This window comes from Mirounga leonina, unplaced genomic scaffold (genome assembly GCF_011800145.1).
Source record: "Mirounga leonina isolate KUSES-001 unplaced genomic scaffold, KU_Mleo_1.0 Mir_91, whole genome shotgun sequence".
Classification (NCBI taxonomy): domain Eukaryota; kingdom Metazoa; phylum Chordata; class Mammalia; order Carnivora; family Phocidae; genus Mirounga; species Mirounga leonina.
The window spans coordinates 40,652,264-40,678,501 of NW_023270839.1; the positions used below are offsets into that span (position 1 = coordinate 40,652,264).

At 45.1% G+C, this 26,238-nt stretch overlaps 1 protein-coding gene across 1 annotated transcript in view; it reads left to right on the forward strand.

Moving 5' to 3' along the window:
* The first annotated feature begins 21,153 nt into the window (after positions 1-21,153).
* The window catches only part of DIS3L (DIS3 like exosome 3'-5' exoribonuclease), a 34,125-nt gene continuing 29,040 nt past the window's right edge, over positions 21,154-26,238 (forward strand). Inside the window, exons 1-2 of the mRNA XM_034994785.1 lie at positions 21,154-21,371; positions 22,732-22,885. Of these exons, the coding sequence (XP_034850676.1) occupies positions 21,233-21,371; positions 22,732-22,885 (293 nt within the window). The 5' untranslated portion in view covers positions 21,154-21,232. The remainder of the gene's footprint in view (positions 21,372-22,731; positions 22,886-26,238) is intronic.

Consider the following 26,238-nt stretch of genomic DNA (forward strand, 5'->3'; position numbering starts at 1 on the left):
TGGGGAAAAAAAAATTTTAATTTCTATAAGCCACCGCCAGGAAAGTCTTTCCCCTCTTCTGATGAGGTAGGTGATAGCTTCTCCCGGGCACTGGTCCCAGGTTAATTCTCTACCTTGCATGAGAGAAGGCTTAGGTCTCTGGGGCTCTAAGAACCCATGGCTGATGTAGGGCCCCTGGCCCTAAGTCTAAGCTCACCCACTTGGCTTCATCACTGAGTGTAAGGATAGGACCTTTCCACTCCTTTCTGATGTGTCAGGGTCATTTGTTAATTGGGTCTATGAAGTAGGACCTGCCATGTTTTGCTTTGTTGCAATAGTGGTCGTTATTCTTGCTCTATCATTTTGATTGTGTTTTCTGACTGTAAATGTTATATAGGTCCACCATAGAAAATTTGGAAATTTTTCCCTCTAGAAGTAATCACTGTTCATAATGATTTTTTTTTTCTATCTTTTCCTTTGAATTTTTTTCACATTATACATGCGGAGTGGACTGAATGATGCTCTCCCCCCCCCCCAAAATATGTCCCCATCTTCATCTCTGGAACCGGGGAATGTGACCTTATTTGGAAAAAGAGTCTTAAGGATCTTGAGATGAGATCATTCTGGGCAGGTGGCTCCTAAATCTAATGACAAACATCCTTATGAGAGACACACAGAGGAGACACACAGAAGAGGAGGAAGCAATGAGATCGTGGAGGCAGAGATTGGAGTGACGTGGCCACGAGTCAAGGAATGCCACCAGCAGCTGGAAGAGGCAAGGAACAGACTCTCCCGAGAGCCTTCAGAGGGAGTATGGTCTTGACAGATTTTGGACCACTGGCCTCCAGAACTATGAAAGAGTACATTTCTGTTTTGCCAAGTGTGTGGTAATTTGTTAAGACAGCCCTAGGAAACTAATACAACAAGTAATACATGAATAAATGGATGTAATTAATTCAGACAACGCAGGATTATGTAAAGTGAAAAGGCTGATAGTCCCCTACACGGCACACAAATCCCTCTGTATTCCCTATGTGAATAGTAACTGGGAACAACTCTTCTAGGCCTTTTTCTATGCACTTAACGCACACGCACACACACACACACGCACAAATGTTATTTAGATGTTTTTGTGTCTTTTAAGATAAATGAGATCGTGGTATTCGCTACTTGCTCTTTTTCAAATTCAGTATTTCTCGGGGATATTTGCATGTCTGTACATAAAGATCTGACTTACCCTTCTCAGCAACGGCAACATAGTCTATGAATATTGCCTGTATCGTTTTCACTGATTCCAAACTTACTGACGTAACCATATTACAGTGATAAATCAAAGTTGACTCTCTTCCCTTGGCTATAATAGAATTTATTTCCCTCCTTCACAATCTTCACCTTAAAATGTGTCTGTCTGTCTGTCCTTAGTTCCATTCTGGCTTCTCTATCTCTTGCCACTGGAATGGAGTGTGACCAAGTGACTGGTTTAGGCTAGTGATATGTTATCAGATGTCACATGCATCGTTTTCAAGTGGAAGCTTTAAGAGCAAGCACACAATTTGATTCTTTTTCCCCTACCAACCAATTGCAGAAGCACTACGGGAAGCCTCCAACAACCTAGGTCTCTTGATAAGGACAACACAGAGCAGAAGGACATACAATGTGAACAAAAAATAAACCTTTGTCACTCTAAACTACTGAGATTTGAGGGGTATTTGTTACCACAGCAGAACCCAGACAATCATGACTTATTTTACATATATGTGATGTCTATATTGTATATGTGATGTCTCTATCCTATCTATTCGTATGTATATCCTATCCTTCTAAAATTAAAGCAAGCTTAAAACAAGTAGCTTGAGAGAGGAAAGTGTGGTTTGTTACAGCCTGCTCAGTAGTAATCAACGATATGACTAATAATACGCTTCTACCTCCTGTTTAGTTATTTATCCTTTTTGCATTTTCACCAAAATGATGAATTGAATCCCAGTGGAAATGAAACATCATGTTTTCAATATCATGAATATCACACTAGCATGAACTAACAAATATGTTTGGTGGGTAGGGGGGTCCACGGCCTCGCTTTTAAGTTTACAAATGCCCCTATGCATCTATTAATGAGGCAATGGGTTTCAGGTTATTTTCTGTGGTTTTGTGTACATTTGAAAGAACAGTGCTCTGTGGGCTCAAAGAACAGCTCTTCTCTCTTGCCTCTGGATGAGGGGATTGGCAGGTGCTGCCCGCTTCAGGGAGGGAGGAAGTGCTTTTCTCTGATCAACAGTGATGTCTCAAGCTGATTAAAGAACATTGTTTGTGGAATTGGAAGAGGATCAAAACGCCTTCAGTTCTCCAAGCCAGAAAAGATAAGGCCTTGAAGGCTAAAATGGTAAATGTAACAAGAGCATTATAGTTCCAATGAAAGATATTGAAGATCCAAGCCTTTTCTCTCCTGGACAGAAGAATATTTTTTAATGATATCTCTTAAAATGTCACATTTAACAGAAAAAAAAAAAAGTAAAAAAAAAAAACCCTGCTGCTTTCCCGCCATCCAAACACTGCAATCAGAGAAGTTTCTTTAGTCATGGCTCTGACCCCATCACAATTCTACATGGAAGCAAGGCAGTACACACTGGCCACCTCCACTCTCTCGGGTTTGATGACGGCAGCTAGCCGCATAATGAAGGATGCCCATGATCATGACATTTTACATTTAAAATTCAAATCTTCAAAAAATGCCAGAACCGGGCGCCTGGGTGGCTCAGTTGGTTAAGCGACTGCCTTCGGCTCAGGTCATGATCCTGGAGTCCCTGGATCGAGTCCCGCATCGGGCTCCCTGCTCGGCGGGGGGTCTGCTTTGCCCTCTGACCCTATCCCCTCTCATGTGTTCTCTCTCATTCTCTCTCTCTCAAATAAATAAATAAAATCTTAAAAAAAAAAAATGCCAGAACCTCTGTCACCTGTCACAGTGGGGTTTTAAGAGAGGATCCTAACCTGAAGGATACAGCATCCCTCCTCTTAGGCAAGAACTAAGGGGGAAATAAAAGAAGATGGTTCTTACCCCCATGACCCCCCAGACATACCGCCCTCTCCAAGTTGATCCTGTGTTAGCAGAAGGCGCTGGACTCCACGCAGTGATTCCTGAGTGAATCCTGGGCCCAGTGTAAATAGATGCTACTTAAGACTAATAGAATGCAGGTTTGTATTGGTGGAGTTTTCCCCTCCCCTTAGCTTGAACTAACCATGACAGCATTGCATTATCTCATTAATTTTTGTATAGCTTCTGGATGACAGTCTTGGTTCTCTTCTTTTTTAAGAACATCATCTATGCTGCTCTCAGATACTTAATACCATAGTTTTAAATATAATTTATTGAGGGGCGCCTGGGTGGCTCAGTTGGTTGAGCGACTGCCTTTGGCTCAGGTCATGATCCTGGAGTCCCGGGATCGAGTCCCGCATCGGGCTCCCTGCTCGGCGGGGAGTCTGCTTCTCCCTCGGACCCTCCCCCCTCTCGTGCTCTATCTCATTCTCTCTCTCTCAAATAAATAAATAAAATCTTTTAAAAAAAATAAAAATAAAATAAATAAATAAAAATAAATAAATATAATTTATTGAGTTCAAATGTTTATTGTAAATCATTATGGTAATGTTAGGGTCTGAATGTTTGCGTCCTTCCAAAACTCATATGTCGAAATCCTGATCCCTAAGGGTAATGGTACTAATGGTAGATGGGGCCTTTGGGGTGCGCTCAAACCATGAAGGTAGGACCCTCATGAATGGGGTTAATGCCTTATAAAAGAGGCTCCAGAGAGCTGGCCACCCGCTTGCACCCTATGAAGCTACAAGGAGAAGTCTACAACCCAGAAGAGGGGCCTCAGCAGATCATGCTGGCTCCCTGACCTCAGACTTCCAGCCTCCAGAGCTGTGAGGACTAAATTTCTATTGTTTGTAAGTCACTCAGCCTGTAGTATTTTGCTGTAGCAGCCTGACGGACTAAGACAGGCAGGCAGAATTCCAAGATGGACCACTCCCCCACCCCCGGGTTCCTGTGCCCTGGTGCACGTTATTCAAACACTAATCTAGATGCTGCAGTGAAGGGGTTTTGCAGAGGCAATTAAGTTCCCAGATCAGTTGACCTGAAAGTAAAAGATCATCCTCAGGCTGGGCCTGATGGAATCAGGTGAGCCCTTAAAGGGCCTGGGTCCTTCCGGTGAGAAGATTGAAAGTGTGAGAGGGCATATGGAGAGGCCACGTGGCCAGGAGCTGCGTGGGCCTCTGGGAGCTTAGAGCAGCCTCAGCCCTCCAACTGCAAGCACCTGAATTCTGCCAACAACCACGTGAGCTTGAAAGAAGACACCCCCCCCCGCCCCCGCCCCACCCAGCTCCAGAAAGGAATCAGCCCCTCCGGTACCTTGATGTCAGTCTTGTGAGACCCCGAGCAGAGAACCTAATTCAGCCAAGCCCAGACTTCTGACCTGCAGAAACTGCGAGATAATAAATGAGTGTTTTTTCTTCAGGTGCCGAGTTTGTGGTTAATTAGTTAGGTGTCAATGGAAATTGAACACAAGCGGTTGGAGTGAGCTTGCTCTGGTCTAAAAGGTAAAGGAACTTAAGCATAAATGTAATTTTAACTTTTAGCCCTTGTGCTTCTTTCTTTAGAACCAGATGCAAGCATGTAGTTTCATATGCCTTTTCTTTATTAAATAATAAAGGTTAAATTGAGATATTTAATACTTTGTTTATACTTATCCCACACCTGGAAGGCTTCCTGGAGGCTAGGGTCATTGCTAAGTACTTATTCTCTTTTCCATTTTTCCACAACCTAATTGCAATTCTATTGCAATTAGAAGGCTTTAGAATTCAAAGTCCATCCTTGCAAGGACCAAGACAAATTCAAACATATGCAGTAACAAAACAGTAAAATAAACAGGAAAAGTCCTTGTAGTACATTCATCCAATGAAATAACTATATACCATGACTGGTATTCCACTGGTAATAATAATCCTACAAGATGGATGAAAATTTAATTTCATCAAATAACATCAATACAAAACAAAAATAAATGACAAATGGTAATGTTTCTATTTTTGAATTATAAATGGCTATCCATATAACTGAATTTTTTTTCTAGTCTGCTTCAAGACATAATGGATTTTCTTTTTCTCTTCTGTATTAATCAATGAAGCTTGGTTTCTAATTAATTTCAGAGCATCCAGACCTTTGAGCTCCTTGAATAAAGGTATTGTTTAATACTAAGGTTTCTTGTTTATTTTTTGTCTCAAATAATTGGATGCATTTTAATGGCAGTATGTAAAAGCCAAATTTCAACTACTCAGATACCAACACAGAAGGGACTTCAGCTGAAGCACCCTCCACCCCCGCCCCCCTCAAAAAAAAAAAAAAAATCAATGAAACAGCGCCCCTTAGTGGTAGGAGAACAAAATTGTCGGTAGGTTAACCGTACAGTAAAAATTTTGCTGAGATATAAATTGGTAAGCACAAAATAATTTTCTCTTTAAAAAAAATTAGAAAGACTAAAGCAGAACACTTTAGAGCAATTATTGCAAAGTGGATTATGGGGAGTCACAGGGTGTTTTGAAAGCCAAAAGGGAGCCGTTGTATCTGCTGGGAAAAGTGAAAATCAAAGATTAACAGCCTTGAACATATAGGGAATTGAATTATCCCTAATACAAGCAGCAGAGTAATCTCAGCAGCCGTTCGTCCTCCAACGACTTTTCTGCTGAGGTGGAGCACAAATGAAAGTAAGCTGATTCTTCAGATAAATGGGATAATTTTAGACACTTCCATGACCCTTTAGAATTGTTGACTCATTAATACCAATACTCAGAAACATCTGGCCTGCTAGCCATATTTTATAGTTGAAATCACTAAGGCTCAGGGAAGATAGGAAAGTACTCGGGTCAATATTTGCATGTCCTTATTTCCAATTCCTTAAGCCTAAAATAATTGGGTTCGTCCATGGCCCACTATATGGAATGTACCCCATTCTGTAACTCTGCCCATTTACTAGCTGAAAAGTGGCATGGTTGAGTTATTACTGCTTGGGCTGTGTAGCCCAACCACTTGGGTTCCAAGTCCGCCTTTACCATTTATTGGGTGTGTGGCCTGGGGCAATTACTCAACCCTTCTGCACTTCAGGGTCCTCCTTTATAACACGTAGCTGATAACAGGATCACAGTCAAGGCCTTTTTCTTTTTTTTCAGATTAAATGAGAAAACAGGAAAAGTGCATTGAGAGGAGCCTGGCACCCAGTAAAAGTCTGAGAAACATTAGCTGTAAATAGCTGACACTGCATAGATTGACAAGCTCTTCAAGAAGTTGCAAACATTCGTTTATATTTAAAGACTTCTAGGGGCGCCTGACTGGCTCAGTGGGTAGAGCATGTGACTCTTGATCTCAAGGTTGCAAGTTCGAGCCCCACGTTGGATATAGAGATTATTTAAAAATAAATAAATAGGGGGCGCCTGGGTGGCTCAGTCGTTAAGTGTCTGCCTTCGGCTCAGGTCATGATCCCAGGGTCCTGGGATCGAGACCCACATCGGGCTCCCTGCTCTGCGGGAAGCCTGCTTCTCCCTCTCCCACTCCTCCTACTTGTGTTCCCTCTCTCGCTGTGTCTCTCTCTGTCAAATAAATAAATAAATAAATAAATAAATAAATAAATAAATAAATAAATAGGGGCGCCTGCGTGGCGCATTCACTTAAGCATCCAACCCTTGGTTTCGGCTCAGGTCATGATCTCAGGGTTGTGAGGTAGATGGAGCCCCCCCCCACCCCGCATTGGGCTCCATGCTGGGCATGGAGCCTGCTTAAGATTCACTCTCCCTCGAAGGGAGGAAAAAATGAAACAAGATGAAACCAGAGAGGGAGACAAACCATAAGAGACTCTTAATCTCAGGAAACAAACTGAGGGTTGCTGGAGTGGTGGGGGGTGGGAGGGATGGGGTGGCTGGGTGACAGACATTGGGGAGGGTACGTGCTATGGTGAGCGCTGTGAATCGTGTAAGACTGAGGAATCACAAACCTGTGCCTCTGAAACAAATAATACGTTATATGTTAAAAAAAAAAAAAAGATAGTAGGAAGGGAAAAATTAAGGGGGTGGAAATCGGAGGGGGAGACGAATCATGAGAGACTATGGACTCTGAGAAACTGAGGGTTTTAGAGGGGAGGGGGGTGGGGGGATGTGTTAGGCTGGTGATGGGTATTAAAGAGGGCACGTTCTGCATGGAGCACTGGGTGTTATACGCAAACAATGAATCATGGAACACTACATCAAAAACTAATGATGTAATGTATGGTGACTAACATAACATAATAAAATTTAAAAAAAAAGATTCATCCTCCCTCTCCCCCCCTAAAATAAATCAATGAATCTTATAAATAAATAAATAAACAAACATTTCCAGGATGCATACCAACTACCAAAAATGGTAAATTACCTGGGAGGAGTAGGCTTCAGATGCAAATTGAACTTCAGTGTTTTCACTTGGCATACTTCAGAAGTAAGTATGGACTGCGTTGCAACAAGCATGTTGTACTATTTTAATTTTAATTAAATAAAGACAGAATATTTCAAAGCCCACTTCAGGAATCCACTGAGCCCTTGGAGGTCACCTTCCAGAATTTCTTTTATGCATTTAACCTCCCTGTTCCCTTAGCCCTTTGTAAAGATGCCCCACCATCTCCAGGCTAACCTTTTGATGGGACCTTTTGATTATAATCCAGTGGTTGCTGATGTCTCCACTCCTGGAGCGCATCTGCAAAAAGGCATGCAAATATTGCAAGTTCCTGCAGTGTACGCACGCTGGGCTCAGCGTGAAGAAGACCGCAGTCATGCGCCAGGGAAACCGAGCCCCAAGCAGAGATTTCCATCAGCAATAGAGTGCTGAAGGCTGTCACAGCGTTCTGCTCTCTGGGCACCAGGCTGTCCATCAGCACTTGGATTGACAAGGAAAGGGAAAACAGAAAAGAGAAGCGAGCGCCGAGCATCCTTCCCAGTGTGGCACGGCTGTGGCACCGTAGCCCAGACCCAACCAGAGCCCCGCAGCTCTCATACTTCCCAGAGGAGTGTACAATTCATACCTGCTGTAGAATCCTCAAGCAGCTTCCCCAGGATGTTTAATGTCCAATGAGAGATTGTTTAAACAAATAGGCAACCCTTCAGCAAGTTTCTTAATCTCCTTTGTAAAGTTGGAGGGTATTAGGGTAATGCTAGTGCAATAACAAAAGTTCATTGTTCCCTTACAGGAGTGCCCTGCGGATGCTCCTGGATTGGAGAGGCGGGGCTCTGCTCTGTACAGTCGTTACAGGACCCAAGTTGGTGGGAAGGGAGCGGGTCTTCTGTCTTCAGTACTGGCTTCCAAAATCCCCTGGGCTTTGGCATCCAGCGGGTGGAAGAGGAAAGAGGAGTGTTATGGGAGGTTTTCATGGGCTAGGCCTAGAAATGGTGCTGTTACACTCTGTGGCCATACCTATCTATGTGCAAAGGAGGCTGGGAAATGTGGTTCATCTCTGTGCCCAGAGGAAAAGAGGACGTGGATTTGGTGAACGGAGAGCCAGTCTCTGTAGAAGAAATCACATATTTACCTTGAAAGTTGTGATAAGGATTAAAGATGACGTCAGGAGGTGTGCTTGGCTCATTGGCTACTGGGGAAGAAAGTAAGGATGTAAAAAAGAGGTAAGCTGTAGAATGCCAAGCAGGGACTGGATAGTGGGAAGGGCTGGAGGAGTCACAGGCACGGGGTTAAGGCGGTGACAGAGCAGGCTGAATTAGGGCTAAGGGGTTTGAGTTGGGGGCACTCAGGTAGTCCCTAATGCTGCCCACCAAAGGGTTTCAGTGCTCTGCCTTCAAGCGACAAGGCAGGAATGCACACCACCCCTCTACCCCGCTACCTCCAATCCTCTGCCTCTCCACTCCCCCATCCCTCACTCCACAGGCCTCCACCCACATTGTTGAGCGTGTGGTCATGTGACTAGTTCCAGCCAAAAGGCAGAAAGGACATGTATCACTTCTGGACTGAGTTTTTAATTGCCAGTGTAAGGCTGTCTAGAGGGCTGTTTTCCCTTTGCCAATGAACAATAAACAATATTCTGGAGAGGACTGGCTCCATTAGCCTGGGGCCAGGAGGGCAACACAGAGTGGAGCCTCTCGGCACTCATGTAATATCTTGTGTTGTTTTAAATCACTGGGAATTGGGAAGTTGTATGTTACTACAGCGTAACATATTTATTCTGACTGATATAGAAATCTTTTTTGAGGCAAGAGTCATCGGATAGTCTGTGAACAAACAAATCAACGAAAAGTTATTCTTGTCCATTTTAGATCAGTTCTAAGAATAAAGGGATCACGCTTTTAAGAACATAATTTGTATATTATTGCCTCAATGCAAGCAAAGGAAGTGCTTTATGGGCTTTGCATTACTTTAAATATTGATAAAATCAACTTTCAAGAGGGCCCCAGATACATTCTCTTCCTTAAAAGATCACTAGTCCCAATTTAGAGGAAGTTTATTTTTTTTAAAGATTTTATTTATTTATTGTCAGACAGAGAGAGAGAGAGAGAGCACAAGCAGGAGGAGCGGCAGGCAGAGGGAGAAGCAGGCTCCCTGCTGAGCAAAGAGTCTGATGAGGGACTTGATCCCAGGATCCTGGGATCATGACCTGAGCCGGAGGCAGACACTTAACCGACTGAGCGCCCCCCAGGAGTCCCTAAGGAAGTTTAAAGCTACAAAATGCTAAAGAGAGATGTTAAGGGCACATAATCAGAAGTAAAAGAAAAATGAAAATGGGAGAACTCTGGAGGGCATTGTGGGCAGCTGGCTGAAGTATTTTTAAGTAGGGCACAAATTTGGCTGCTTGCTGTCCTCTGGGATGTCTAGAACTGACCTCCTGAATTACAGAGGGACCCTGCACTGTTGGTTGCTTATGGGCCCTCCTGGTGCTCTGGCCTGTGGACCAGCCCTGCAATGTCCGCCTAACTCATGCAGTGCCATTTTGATCTTACATCATCCCACACTGAAGATAACTTGACATGAAAATATGACGAGTGACTCGTTTTAATATATTCCCCTAGAGTAAACTAAGCAATCCAACAAAACACCCTAGCTCTGCTCACTTCAGCATAACGGTGTTAAAAACAAACAAACCACAGGCTCAACATGGAGTCACTTGCCCCCATGACAGCAAATCAAGATCCTAACTGCAGTTTCAGCCTGTCCCAGGAATGTGACCTTTAACCAGTCAATCTGGAATCACCTGATCAGCACTAGTAAGGTGATCTGCATGATAGAACCCCCCCACTCCTCTCCCAAAGGAAGGTAACCTTGCCTGAAACAGTCTACTCTCTGTTAGAAACTTCCATTTTCCACCCCTTTCTGCCTAAAAAGTCCTTCCATTTTGTACAACTTCTCAGAGCTCCTTTCTTTTTTTTTTTTTTTAAGATTTTATTTATTCATTTGACAGAAAGAGAGAGAGAGAGGGAGCACAAGCAGGGGGAGCAGGAGAGGGAGAAGCATACTCCCTGCTGAGCACGGAACCCAACGTGGAGCTCGATCCCGGGACTCTGAAAACCCCGGCACCCCTCAGAGCTCCTTTCTATTTGCTATATGGGATGCTGTCCAATTCATAAATCATTGAATAAAGCTAATTTGATTATTTACTCCTTTGAATTTCATTTTTTAACAGATTTGGTGGCATCCAGTGGGACAAAAGAGACTTGCAACGACTTTGGGGACAAAGAAACACAAACATGATGCCCACGAACCCTTTTGAGTTCTCTGTCTTTCTCACTGTTTCCAAGGACTGTGGGTAAGTTCCTTTTAGTTCTGAGCTCCACTGTCTTCCTGGCTTCCCAGTTTGCAATTCCCCTTTTTGGAAACCCAGTCCAGTCTGCAGTCTTCATTTTGGGGTTTGCTGTTTTAGTCCTTTCCCCAGTATCCAGTTCCAAGTTGGGAATTGCTGGTGGTGCACACAGGACCCTCTGTTGGCCAGTCCACAGTAACATCTCTTGGTTACTGCTGGTGTGTTTCGGTCACATGTTTGTTTGTCTAAATAAAAGTTATTGCTAACAGGGACCTCAGAAGCCAAAAAGCCACAAATTTGGTGGGCATGGGTTGAGCACTTAAAAGTTATTAGAGCGCGGGGCGCCTGGGTGGCTCAGTTGGTTAGGCGACTGCCTTCGGCTCAGGTCATGATCCTGGAGTCCCGGGATCGAGTCCCGCATCGGGCTCCCTGCTCGGCAGGGAGTCTGCTTCGCCCTCTGACCCTCCTCCCTCTCATGCTCTCTGTCTCTCATTCTCTGTCCCGCAAATAAATAAAATCTTAAAAAAAAGTTATTAGAGCGCGGGGCGCCTGGGTGGCTCAGTCGGTTAAGCGACTGCCTTCGGCTCAGGTCATGATCCTGGAGTCCCAGGATCGAGTCCCGTATCGGGCTCCCTGCTCAGCTGGGAGTCTGCTTTGCCCTCTGACCCTCCCCCCTCTCATGCTCTCTGTCTCTCATTCTCTGTCCCGCAAATAAATAAAATCTTAAAAAAAAAGTTATTAGAGTGCTTGCCAGCTAACCCAAAGCTCTTGTGTTAGGATAAGTTGGTCGTGGAATGAGTTAGATTGACACTAGATTACCCACCAAGTTCAAGAAAAATCTCCATTCAAGGAAGGTACACTGTAAAACACCGCACAACCTCCAACCCAGCAGCACACCCCTCTTAGATAGTGGCTTGGTTCCGAGAGACCTAAAAACTTAGCAGGAAGAAGAAGGAGGCGGAGAAGGAGGAGAAGAAGGGGAAGGAGTAGAAGGAGAAGGAGAAGGAGGAGGAGGAGGAAGGAGGAGGAAGAAGAGGAAGGCGGAGGAGGAGAAGGAGAAGAATGGGTCTTTAAATTCTAAAAAGTTGAACATACCCACATTCCAGCCACCTATTTATTTTACATCTAAGAACTACAGTCATGGAAGCTGTGGATATTGACAAAAATGGCAAAAATCTTACTAAAAACAAACTAGAATAACATGGCCATTATGGGGAATGTTCCAATTAGACAAGATTCTTCATTTAAGAAGTGCCCTGGAAAGCTGGGGTTCCTGATTTAAACAAATGGGATGAGATGCCTATTTTATTTTATTTTATTTTATTTTATTTTTAAGATTTTATTTATTTGACAGAGAGAGAGAGACATAGCGAGAGAAGGAACACAAGCAGGGGGAGTGGGAGAGGGATGAAGCAGGCTTCCCACGGAGCAGGGAGCCCAATGCGGGGCTCGATCCCAGGACCCTGGGATCATGACCTGAGCCAAAGGCAGACGCTTAGCGACTGAGCCGCCCAGGCACCCCGAGATGCCTATTTTAATTGGTATGTAGAAGCTTTCAAAAGTCTTCAATATTTCAAAATTGCTTCATTAAAAAATTCATTGCAAAAAGCTAATGAAAAATTAAAGACACAAGACACCTTAAAAGACAATAAGACTGATGTGACTCCTACTGCCCCCTTCTACCCTCATTTAACTGAGTACTCATGTTCTACTAATTCTCTATCTGAATTGCCTTTCCACTCTGAAGAGACTATTAAACAATTCCCCTTTAAGATAAAACCAACCCAGATTGCAGGCGATCACTCCTTGGTCAAAGGCCGAACTAAGAGCCATAGTTAAAGAAATGTCCTAACCCTAGGGAGGATCCCCGAATGGCTTTTGAAAAATTTAAGAGTCATTCTTGGGGCCTATGACCCAGGCGGCCACATCTTTATGAGCTTGTACGCATGTTGGTAGGACCTGTTGAAGCCCAAAAATGGATGCAGGAAGCAAAATGGCAAAACCCCGAGAATGATATTCGAGATCCTCAGTCTTCAATATGTTCCCCTCATGGACCAGAAAAAGCTTGCAATGCTTGCAATGTAGTAACTGATCTTTTCAAAGCCATTCCTAGGGGCACCTGGCTGGTTCAGGCAGTAGAACACGAGACTCTTGATCTCAGGGTTGTAAGTTGGGGAGCCCCACGTTGGGTGGAGAGATTACTTAAAAATAATAAAAAAATTAAAAAAATAATAATAAAAAAATCTAGGGGCACCTGGGTGGCTCAGAGGGTTGAGCATCAACTCGATTTCAACTCAAGTTGTGATCTCAGGGTCCTGAGATCAGGCCTGCATCAGGCTCTGCACTGGGCGTGGAGCCTGCTTGGGAGTCTCTCTCTCCTTTTCCTTCTGCCCCTCCCCCTCCATCTCTCTCTCTCTCTCTCAAAAATAATAATAATAATACATCTTTTTTTAAAAAGCCATTCCTAGAGTCTTCCCTGGCCACATTGACTGGTTTATTTTTCAAACATGCAAACAAAAGAAAGATGAACCTGTGGCAGACTTTAAAACCCTCCATGGAAGCTGTCTTCCTACAGCCTCCAGGTTCCATACAATAAACTGGGTCACCCAACCTGCTCTAGCTGCCCTATTTATAAATGGATTATCTCTTGAGATTAGTGGATTGATAAAAAGGCAGAAAATAGGATGGGAAGCCACCAGTTGGACTGATGTCATGACCACAACTGAGCACTTTGAAAGGACTTTGAAGCAAGACCATAAAAAAGTTCACCCAACTATTGGCCTTACAGCCACTACAGCCCCAAGGCCAGAGACTTAAAATGATACCTGGGCCTCCAGCATTACACCTTCCTAGGGGTCCATTATCAAAACCCTGGCCCAGAAATCAATGTCTCTATTGTAATCAAGTGGGACACTGGAAAAGAGATTGTCCTCTGAGGCCCAATACAAATTCTTCCACATCAACTCAAATGCCTTTGTATCTGCCCCCAAAAGAGGCCCCCATATGGTCCCTGCCCAGAGTAGATGGGACTCCAAGGGACCCTCCAGATTACTCTGCCACCAGTAATCCCCTTAAACAGTGTAGGGGAGACTAAAATTAAAATGAATGGGAAATAATGCCGAACTCTGGTAGCTACTGGAGCTACGCTTACTATTTTAAACCCCACTCTCATAGGACAACAAATCCCTCAGAGTGAAAAGAAGGTTTCCATAGGAAGGTTATCTAATAAAATTCAGAGAGAGTTTCTATCTCAAGCAGTACAAATGACTCTGTGACCTTTCACTGAAAAACATTCCTTTTTGCTGTGTGATACAGCCCCAGTTAATCTTTTAGGTAGAGATCTCCTTTCTAAATTAAACGGGATAATACATTTTGCCTCCAATGGAGACCTCACCTTAGAATTTCTTGACCAACCTGAACCTGATCTTTTATGTTCCCTACAATGTCCTTGACACAGAAGAGGAAGAATTTCAACAAAGTCTCCTGATTTAATCAAGATGCCCAAAAATCTGTGGGCCTCTGCTCTTTTAAAAAAAGATTTTATTTATTTGAGGGAGAGGGAGAAAGGGAGCACAAGTGGGGGGAGGGACAGAGGGAATCTCAAGCAGAATCTCAAGCAGACTCTGAGCTGAGCGCGGAGCCCAACATGCGGCTCAGTTTCATGACCCCGAGATCATGACCTGAGCCGAAATCATGAGTCGGATGCTTAACTGACTGAGCCACCCAGGCGCCCCTCTGGGGGCTACTTCTAATACTGACATTGGGAGAATAAAAAGTTCAGAGCCTATAAAAATGCAGATAGACATAACTAAACCTCTTCCCAAATGGCCTCAATATCCTCTTCCCAAATGGCCGATAATATCTATTATCCATCAATATCCACACAAAGCCTCACACCAATAGTAGAAGACCTAATCATTCCTTGTCCCAGCCCCTGTAACATACCCATCTTTCCAGTCCAGAAACCTAATGAGGACTTGAGATTTGTCCAGGACTTGAGAGCTATTAACAAGGCAGCTATTCACAGCCCATGGCTGGCTCCATCAGTAGAGCATGTGACTCTTGATCTCGGGGTTGTGAGTTCAAGCCCCATATTGGGTGTAGAGATGACTTAAAAAAAAAAAAAAATCTTAAGCACACACACACACACACACACACAAGATAGCTATTCCCTGTTTCTCAGTTTTTCCAAGCCCAAACACCCTTTTGTAGCAAGTTCTACCTGACTCAAGGTGGTTCACTGTTGTAAACCTTTGTTCATCCCTGAAGTCCCTAAAAGCCATTTGGCTTTACTCGTACTCTTTAAAGTGAATGTATTTCTAGGTCTGGCTGGCTATTGCAGACTATGGATTCCTAATTTTTCTCTATTGGCTTCTCCACTCTATGAACTTACTAAAATTTCAGTCCCTGGATGCCTGCCTTGGGAGGATAAACATGAGCAGGCCTTTCTATGACGAAAACAAGCACAGCAAGAACTGCGTGTCTTCGAGCCACCTAACTATTCAAAACCCTTCCCCTTATTTGTGCATGACAGAAAAACACAAGCCCAGGAAATGCTTGTGCAAGAACATGGCAATGAATACAGACCTACTGCCTTGGACAGCATACAGCTGGACTCAGTTGCTCCTGCCTATCCCAACCGCCTTAAGGCAACAGCCCTAGCTACAAAGTTGGTAGAAGCCTTAGGAAATGACATTTATTTATACACTTCACATGCGGCCCTAAGCCTTCTTAACTCTGAATCGACTCAGTATTTCTCTGCAAGCCGACTCCTCCTCTAAGATCCGTCTGCTTTTGCTGCCTAATTTACATCTTAAATGTGGCAACGTCCTTAATCCCTCCAGCTACAACCCCTGCCTGATGAAGGTGAACCCCACGACTGTGAGGTAATAATGTCCCATTTCGTGACACTGCATCCTGATTTACAAGACACCACTTTGACTAATCCTGATCTAATTTTGTGTGCTGATGAGTCACACTATAAAAATGAGAAAGGGATTTTCCAACCTGGTTATGCTGTTACTATCCAATAGGAGCTCCTTGAAAGAGATAACCTCCCACGAGCTAAATCCACCCAGCAGAGCTCCATGCCCTTACTGGAGCATGCCAGTTATCATCAAAAGGAAGAGTTGTTAATATTTATGCTGATAACCAGTATGCCTTGGGGGTCATCCATGATTTGGAGATGTTATGGAAACAAAGGGATTTTCTTACATCCGCTGGGACCCCAATCAAAAGTGTACAACAAATAAATGACTTCTCACTGCTATTCTCTTATCTTCTGAAATCGCTGTCATCAAAATTGAGGCTCACACTAAAAAGACAGAACCTGAGCATCGGAGAAATGCCCTGGCTCACTCTCATGCAAAGGCAGTAGCGACAGATGTGGACGAAGTCCATTCTGCTCCTGAACCGTCCTTGCCAGACTTCTGCCATCTTGGTGTCTTCCTTGTAACGTGGCAACAGTATGCTCCTGAATCAGAGACCGCAATGGGTAAACAGCCACTTGGTTCTTCCCCACTCCCTGACGTATCCCATTTTCCTGTTTTTGCATTCCTTTACCCGCCATGGAGCAATTCAGCTGATTCATATTATAAATAAATAGTTGTGGAGAGACTTCCACAAAATTGCAAAAACCGTTTACCACCAATGCCTGACCTGTCGTGTCCATAATCCTGGAAAAACTATATTTATTCCCAGAGGCCTCAAAATTCCCTCGGGACCCTTTGAGCACCATAGCTGGAGGTCATTCAACTGCCACCTAGTATGGGTTATCGATCTGTCCTTGTTATTGTCTGTATGTTTTCTGGATGAGTTGAAGCCTTCCCCGGCCACAGGGCCGATGCCCTCACAGAGGCAAAGAAATTTTTGGAAAACATGGTTCCCACTTGGGGTTCACCTTCCACAATCTCCAGTGATCAAGGCACCCACCCACTTCAGTGGGCAAATCTACAAGCTTTAACAAAAATCTTACAAACTTCCTAGAATTATCACTGTCCCTATCACCCTCAATCATTAGGCAAGGTCGAGAGAACAAACGGGATCCTCAAACTTAAAAATCTCTAAACTTGGGGCACCTGGGTGGTACAGTCATTTGTGTCCGACTCTTGATTTCTGCTCAGGTTGTGATCTCAGGGTCATGAGATCGAGCCTCGTGTCAGGCTCTGCGCTCAGCATAGAGTCTTCTTAAGACTTTCTCTCCCTCTCCCCCTGCCCCTTCCCACCACTCTCTCTAAATAAACAAATCTTTAAAAAAAAAAAAAAAATCTTAACTTGCTGAAACTACTAGACTCTTTTGGCCTAAAGTATTGCCTCTGGTCTTGTGGACTATTTGCAGACCCCCTTTGGGAAACATAAACTCACTCCGCATAAGATAGTCACCAGTCAACCAGTGTCTGTTGGTTTACAACTGTCTGCTGATCCCTTGTTTTCTCAAGCTAGTATGACCAATTACTATAAATCGTCAATGTCTTATGCCAAAGCCTGTCATCAACAGGTTAAGGAAGCTTTGCCAGATCCCAATTCAAAGGGTCCTGTTGGTCATAGTCCGGAGCCTGCTGACTGGGTATTCTGGAAATGACATCAGAAGAAGACAGCTCTTGAACCCTGTTGGAAGGGACCTTACCGAGTGTTCCTGACACTGCTGTGAAACTAGAAGGCATTGAGCCTTGGGTGCACATCTCACAGGTAAAGAAGGCCCCACCTGACATCTGGTCCTATGCAGATGCTGGAAACCTCCAACAAGTGGCTGACATCAATGTAGACTGCTTCTACCCAAGATGCCAGATCAAGACTTTATACTTCATTTTTTTAAAGATTTATTTATTTATTTGAGAGACAGAGAGTGGGGTGGTGGCGGGGGGCTGTAGAGCGGCAGAGGGAGAGGGAGAGAGAGAATCTTTTAAAATCTTAAGCAGACTCTGTGCTGAGCCGGGAGCCTCATGCGGAGCTCGATCTCATGGCTCTGAGATCACGACCTGAGCCAAAATCAAGAGTCAGACAATTAACCAACTGTGCCACCCAAGTGCCCCAAGACTTCATACTTTATTATTTTTTAAAGATTTTATTTATTTATTTGACAGAGAGAGACACAGCGAGAGAGGGAACACAAGCAGGGGGAGTAGGAGAGGGAGAGGGAGAAGCAGGCTTCCCGCTGAGCAGGGAGCCCGAGGCGGGGCTCGATCCAGGACCCTGAAATCATGACCTGAGCCGAAGGCAGTCGCTTAATCGACTGAGCCACCCAGGTGCCCAAGACTTCATACTTTAAACATGAAATCCTTTCTTCTCTTTCTTTCCTTTACTCTGGCATTGGCCTGGAAAGATAATACCATCGTCTGTATTTCCCAGACCATTGTTATGGAGGGTAACCTTTCAAATTACTGAATTTGTCATCAGAAATTCTAATCTGTCCTTGAGGCTAGAAACCCCTTGGTCATTCCTGTGACCAAGTTCTCGTCTATTCCCAATGCCACCACAACGATAGACAACCCCCCCTTAGAAGTCTCTTCTCGAGTTCAACTCTCATAGCCAAAAATCCAGTGCCTTGTTTTTATCTTTTTCTAATTGTAACTGTTCCTACCCAAGTAGACACAAATACCTATGCAAATCTCAGTCCATTGGCACCCCGACATTTTCATGATTATCTAACTCAGATCTGCCCCCAATCACAAAAAGAACTCCAGCAGCACCCATCTTTGCAAGATAATTAGAACAGCAACTATGTGGTGCTAGGAGATTTCCTTCCAAATACACTAAAAATCCACCTGAGTCCTGGCTTGAACAGGCAAATGCAACAATCCCTGTGTGTGAATCCATTGATGGTAACCACCGAAACCAGAATGGTCTGGTGTATCTTTGTCTGTGGTGGTTATCATTCTCCTTGGGTCTCTCAATGTCTGGATGGCTGACACACAGCTGGGCAATACCTCTGAGGTTCCCTAACTGTGTCCCTAACAGTTCTCAAACAAACTAAGCCACCTCACTACTCAGCCCCCCTGAATTTACACTGTCAAGTTAGAAAGGACCTTCCAAGAAACTTCCAGGGCCCTACATCCTCGGCTAGGAATAAATGTAAATACGAATATGATCAGGAACCTGTCTTTAACTCTTGAAAATATTGCAGAATCTGCTAAGACAACAGCTGCCCAACAAAAATCCTTAGACTCTGTGGCCAAAGTTGTTCTTGATAATCAGATAGCCCTCAATTACCTGTCAGCTGAGCAAGGATTATCTGTGCTGTGGTCAACACCACCTGCTGCACTGGATTAACACTTCTGGAGAAGTTGAAACAATTACACAAGATCACTATACGTGCCGCTTGGCACAATGGGGCTCTTTCTTTGACTTACGTGATTTTGATTGGGTTGGGTCTCGGGGACCATGGCTCCAAAGTGCACCCCAAACACTGAGAATTATTCTGCTTATAACAATCACAGTGGTCTCCCTGGCACACTACATTCCCTCCAAAGCTTTAAACGCGGGGCACCTGGGTGGCTCAGTCGGTTAAGCGTCTGCCTTGGGCTCAGGTCATGATCCCAGGGCCCTGGGATCGAGCCCCGCATCAGGCTCCTGCTTGGAAGGGAGTCTGCTTCTCACTCTGCTCCTCTCCCCCGCTCCTGCTCTCTCTCTCTCAAATAAATAAAATCTTTTAAAAAGCTTTAAATACAGGTGTATAGCCAGGAACCACCAGGCAAATGATCTCCCTAAGACTGGAACGCCAAAAAACGAAAGAAGAAAATGACCACCTAGAAAATGGTGAACCTGGAGTCTGGACATGCGAATACCACAGAGATTCAGCCAAAAACATCCTGACCTGTGAAAATCACACAGAGGATCAGTAAAACCTGTGAGAACTCCCAGAGCGGTAGCTGAGAGGTGCGCTAATGCCTTCAACTTTGATGACCTGTTTGTTGTGAGAAGGGAGAGGAAAAAAGAAAGGAGCAATAGGCCCCAAATTGCCCCCGTGACAGCAAACCAAGGCTTAATTGCAGTTTCAGCCTCTCCCAGGAATGTGACCTTAGCCAGACTATCTGGAATTATCCGATCAGCACTAGTGAAGTATTCCGCATGACAGACCGCCACTCTTCCCACAAAGGAAGGTAACCTTTTCTGAAACAATCCAGTCTGTTAAAAACTTCTTTTTCCTCTTCCCTTCTGCCTAAAAAGCCCTTCCATTTTGCACAGCTCCTTGGTGCTCCTTTTCGGTTTGCTAGACGCGATGCTGTATGATTCATAAATCCTTAAATAAAGCCATTTTGATCTTTAAATTTACTTGGAAAAAAAAAAATTTTTAACAAAGAGGAAGCTCTGATATTCCCAGCCAGCTGGTTGAGCTGCCTTAACTAGAGCTCAACAAGTAGACCATGAAGTCCTTAGACGCAGAAGCTATATTTTATTCATCTGTGAATAACACAGTAATTAGTTAAGAGCCTGCTTTGAATTCAGCCAGATTCTGGCTTGAATATTGATTCTACCACTTAATAACTGGGTAACCTTGGCCACTTAACCTCCCTAATCCTGTTTCATCGCCTGTAAAATGGGGATAATAATGCGTGACTCCATTAACTTGTGGAAATTAAACGTGACACTTGTATGTAATGCTTCTGGTACAGCTCAAAATACGAAGGCTTGTTGAGTGCTTGGAAGAACTCTTTGTTGAGGGCTTGGAAGAACAGAGGCTTGCATCCAACCAAGGGTGTGTGAGCTCAGAAGAAACTGCCTGAGTCTCCAAGTTTAAAGGAAGGTAGCTTTCCCAGAGGCTGCAAATGCCATAGAGTTGAGATTGAACAGATAGTGTTTACCTCAAGGAAATGGCTTGGTTTTCATTTTATCTGCATTGTTTGAATTTTCATATGGATTAAAAATACATGAAATTAAAAATAAATACGACTTTTTAAGAGGGGGGGAAAATGCTGGGCTGGCAGGATTTCTGGCTTATTCGCTGAATCTTTGAGCTCTTTTAGGAAAGCAAGGGCGAGGAACAGAAAACACTAATAATTACCCACCCAGCAGTCGCCATGCCCACAAGGACCTGGGGGTAGCAACAAAATCCAATGATCCTTCAGGGTTGGGCCAATACCTTCTCGACAAGACTGCAGCTTCCACAGCGTCCACACATCCTTATCTCCCTACGTCGTTTGGGCGGTTGGCACCTCTCGCTGCCCCCAGGCAATGGTGGGCAGGGGAGAGACCGAGGCGGGGCTGGAGCGCCCCTCCCGCGGCCGCGGCCGCGGCCATTAGGGCGTTTCCGGTGCCCCCCGGGGCGCTCCGGAGGCTGCCAGGGGTGCCCAGGAGCCCGCGCAGACCAGGCCGCCCGGCCGAGGGGCGGGCCCGGAGCCGCGGCCTCGCTTCCGCCCGCGCCGCGCCGCGCCCGCCACCTCCCGGCCGCTCGCCCGGGCCGGCCCCGCGGGGCCCGGCGCCGTGACCCGCCGAGCACCGCCAGCATGCTGCAGAAGCGGGAGAAGGTGCTGCTCCTGAGGACCTTCCAGGGCCGGACGCTGCGGATCGTGCGGGAGCACTACCTGCGGCCCAGCGTGCCCTGCAACAGCCCGCTCTGCCCGCGGCCCGCCGCCTGCCGCAACGGTCAGCGCCGGGGCCGGGCCGCGGCGCGGAGAGCCCTGGGCGGCGGGAGCGAGGGCGGCGGGGCCGGGCCGGGCGTCCGCCGGGAGGCGCCGGGCGCTGCCGGAGGCGGAGCGCGAGGTCGCGCGGGCGCCGAGGCCGGGGCCGCCGGGCCTCGCCCGCCCAGGCAGCAGCTCGGGCCCGGCGGCGGGGCTGCGGGTGGGAGCGAGAGGCCCGCGGCGCCGGAGCCGCCCCGACGGCCGTGGCGCGCTGCTCCCTGGGGCTCTCCACCCCCGCCCTCCCGACGGCCCCCCTCTCGCGCGGAAGGGCCCAGAGCCCGGCGCCCCCACAGCCTAGAGGCCCGGCGAGCGGGGCTTTCCGAGGGGCCCGGGGCGCAGGACCCTGCCTCTTCTGCACCCCCCAGGATGGCGTGGTGGTGAAAGGGGGGGGGGGGCTGAGCTGCGGGCCCCACGGCGAGAGGTGGGGCGCCATCCCGCGGCGCGGAGAGCGCCTGCTGCCGCTCATTTGACGCGTAACTTCGCACAAATGCTCTGACCTGCCAGCCCAGACCCTCAGACTCTTAGCGGGTGCAGAGCCGTCGGCACTAAAGTTTGCGAATTGTCCGGGCCCTCGCTGCACAGGAAGGTCATGGGGAAGTTGGATTTGGAGCTGCTGTGCGCTAGGCCTTCGCCCACTTGGTTTCTCAGCTGCAAGGGTGGCCGATTTAACGAGGAAGATGACTGGTTCTCTTCTGTCTGGTGGGAGAGGAGCCTAACTACAAAAGTAGTTAACTTGATGAAAGTACTGGGAATCCTCAGTTTGGGATTAAAGCGAACGTTTCATGTACAGCTTGGCTAAGCAGCTCCCTGAGATGCGGGCTGGGTGGAAAGCCTAACCACTGCCCTTGCTTGCCCTGAGCATGTTTTCCAGTCGATTCCGGCTTTCTGGCGCCTGGAGACTTCTGAGCGTGTACACAAGCTTGAGACTCAGAACCCGCTTGAAATTGCTAGGCATAAACAGGTGGTTAACATGTATATTTCGGGGGACCCCATTCGAATGTGAGTGTAGGTCGGTGAGTTAACACAAATAAATATTTAGGTCGTGCTAAAGATTTGTTTTTAAAAAATCAGTCATCTTCTGCACCACCGGCCACACCATAAACCACCTTGAGCTTTTACTTAGCACAGCTTCAGACAAATGAAGATGCTGAATTTACCTGAACTCTGGGCCTCTACCAAAGTAGGTTTGTCGTGTCCTTTAAAAACTTCAGGGTGTAGTTAAGACTGGAAGTTATTTTGCAGAGTGGAGCACCTTGACATGGAAGTAGAGACAAGCCAGGTTCGCAATTGTTGCCTAATCGCTTACATTTTGAATTATGTTCTAGATGGGAAACTCTTGTCTAGTGATGTGACGCATTACATGATCCCAGATTGGAAAGTTGTTCAAGATTACCTGGAGATCCTTGAGTTCCCAGAGTTGAAGGGAATTATTTTCATGCAGACGGCTTGTCAAACTGTGCAGCATCAGAAAGGCCGCAGGTATCTATCTGTTTTGCATTATTTATTTATTTCTATATGGCATATTTTTCTCTTCCCCTTTAGAGAAGGTCCCTTGTTGGAGGGGATGGGGAGGAATTCATTATTTTGTCAGAAAGGACTTTTTGAACTAATTTGGTATTCTCTTCGCTGGTGAGGAATGCAGTGACATTATTTTATATTTCTGCTTCAACACCTGGCCAAGAGATCTGACTGTAGATCGATCAACTGCAGTGTCCCCAGTATATGGGTATTTAAGATTCTTGGCTTTGGGTTTGCATGTATTTTTTAGATACATTGTTTCAGAGGCCTATACTTTTTTGGGGGGGGGGGCAGTATTTTATTTTTAAATTTTAAACTGTTTATTGTGGATGCAAATTGTACTTGTAGTGATTTATTTAAGGAAAGCAGAAATAACTTGTGTTATTTTTACATGACTAGTATAACTACCAGCCATACCCATTGTATTTGCCAAATGATTTCTGATTGAAATCAGTCTAAAATGCTTGCCTTATACCTAAATGAAGAACAATTGTTTACCTTTTAAACAAATACCTAAAAACTGGTTTTGCTTCATTTAACATTGGGAAAGGATTTATGATTTGAACGTGACGACTGCATAGAAACAGCATATTACAATTATACATCCGACCTCTTAACACCCCTAGTTATTTAAAAAGCAGAAACTATGTGTTTATTCTTTTTTAAATGTTCTGGTTTCTTTAGAGTTTGGTGGTAAAAGATGAAGTATGTTTGTATATGAAAATGATGAGTTGTCCTTATTATATGCTCAGTTCAAAAAAATGTGCATTACCTAGATTGCGGATTTTTCAGATAGAATATTTTTCAATGAGTTTGAAGTTGATTTTGCTCAGACACAAAGATATAGATGTTTATACACATCCAGGTTTGAATGCTGCTCCAGGGGTCGTATTTCAATTTCTGCTACTAAAATCAATTTGTTGCTATCATTCGGATTGCAAGCACTCTGCTGAGCCTTTTCAACTTCTGTTTTCTGAAATATTTTTAATATTAAGGGTTGTTTTAAAAACCAATTCCTGGGACATTCAAAAGCAAAGAATTGGAATTTAAATGGCTTTTCTCCTGAACATTTCAAAAGTAGTTAACTTGATGAAAAACTATTGGTTTTCCACCGCTTTACCGTGTCTCTAAATATACTAAATGTGAAAACAAAGGATGAGCAGTTGTGAAATAGGCTGATACGATATCACCCTGGTTTTCCCATTTGGTAAGCACATTTTGAGCTCAGAGTTCCAGCCTTATGGAGTACAAAAAGTCTGACCCTTGAACAGCGTGGGGATTAGGGGCTCGGACCCCTGCACAGGCAAAAATCCATGTATAACTTTCAATTCCCCCAAAACTTAATAGTCTACTGTGGACCAGAATCCTTACCGATAACATAGTCGATTAACATATATTTTATATATATTAATGTTGTATACCGTGTTCTTGCAATAAAGTAAGCTAGAGAAAAGAAAACATTATTAAGAAGGCCACAGTGAAGGGGCACCTGGGTGGCTCAGTTGGTTACGCGTCTGCCTTCGGCTCAGGTCATGATCTCAGGGTCCTGGGATGGAGCTCCTCATGGGGCTCCATGCTCAGTGGGGAGCCTGACTCCTGCTCTGCCTGGCACTCCCCCTGCTTGTGCTCTCTCTCTCTCTGACAAATAAATAAAATCTTTAAAAAGAGAGAGAGAGATTGGTCTTAAAGCAAGGGTACTGAACGTAATTGATGAAGAGAAAGAAGAGGCAGGCAAAGGAATCAGCACGTTTGGGACTTGGTGCTTTGTTTACCTGGTAAGCAGCCGGCAGTTGTATTCAGGTTCAAAGAGCTAAATGACCAAAACTACCGAAGCCTTAAAAAGTGTCCTATATCGAAAGCTAACTTTATAATTGATCACAGCCCTTGAATGTAGAAGATTCAGGGAATTCGCTTTATTAGTTTGGACTTCATTAAGTGTTAAATGTAAGTCATTGGCCCTCTGGTGTTTTGCTTCATTTAATGTTGGAAAATGTTTTCTTGTGTTTTTCCATTCTTCCTTGGAGATTTGAGATGCTAGTAAATAACTCATTCTATTTGATACGCTTTGAGAAACAATTTTTGCTTTAAAAAGCCTTGTCAGTGAAAAATACCTGGTTGGTCTAGTGTCTGGTGTAAGGATGCCTTGCTTTCTTCTTTTGCCCTCCTCCTGAATTATTTATTTATAGCTTTAGAGTCTCAATAGTTCACACCTCTGTTTCTCAGTATATAACATAAGATCGGAATTAGAGAAAATTATAGTTGGAGAGGATCTAAGAAGTCAAGTGTTCCAACTCCCCATCCAATGGATTGGTATTCCTCAGTCTTTGTTTCTAAGGCTTTTTATCAACTTTTTTCTTCCTAGACACCCAGTCTTAATTTGCTTAGTTACTTAAACATGTTTTAACATAAATCTAGATGTAAAGTCCTCATGCTTAAGTACTTACTGCAACCCTAAACCCAAATTGACCTTCACATTAAATAAACAAAGCTTACACAATAAGAAGACTGCAAATGAACGTTAATTTAACGTGACCGATAACATTGTTCTACTGAAATGAAATCACCAGAGTTGAGTTTCCCAGTAAAAAGACATAGTCTCCAATCTGGTTCTGTACTTAAAGTGATTTTGTATTTTGATTTCGATGCTATCAATACGGAAAATGCCTGTTCTCCTAAGTATATTAAATATATTACGGAAAATATTATGAAAGAAGTCACGTTTTTAATTGCTCGGGATAATCGCATGCTCTGCCGATCCTCACACACTTGTTCCGTGAGGGATCCTTTGATGACTGTGAGGCTGTCTTGTCCATTGCCTTCATTCCTGTGTGCAGGTGTTTATCTGTTTATTCAACAAACATTTGCTGAGACACTGTGCGTGCCGGGACCATGCTCACACCGAGGCTGCCGTGCTGAACAGACGCAGACACGGTGTTCGGGGGAGACAGTGGTACTCAGCTAATCACACAAACAGATGGAGAGCTGCCACGGAGCCACGGGCCCTGAGAGCCCGCGTTCGCCAGGGAGGCGAGGGAAAGCTTTCCCGAGGGAGATGCCTACGCTGGGCTCTCCAGGGTGGGTAGGAGTAAACCAGGCAGAGAAAGGAGAGAAGCTTTCCAGGGGAGGGGGCTGCTGTGCAGGGTCGTGGAGAGGGAGATTTGCTCCGTTCAAGAAACTAGAAGAAGGGCGCCTGGGTGGCTCAGTCGTTAAGCGTCTGCCTTCGGCTCAGGTCATGATCCCAGGGTCCTGGGATCGAGTCTCACATCGGGCTCCCTGCTCGGCGGGAAGCCTGCTTCTCCCTCTCCCACTCCCCC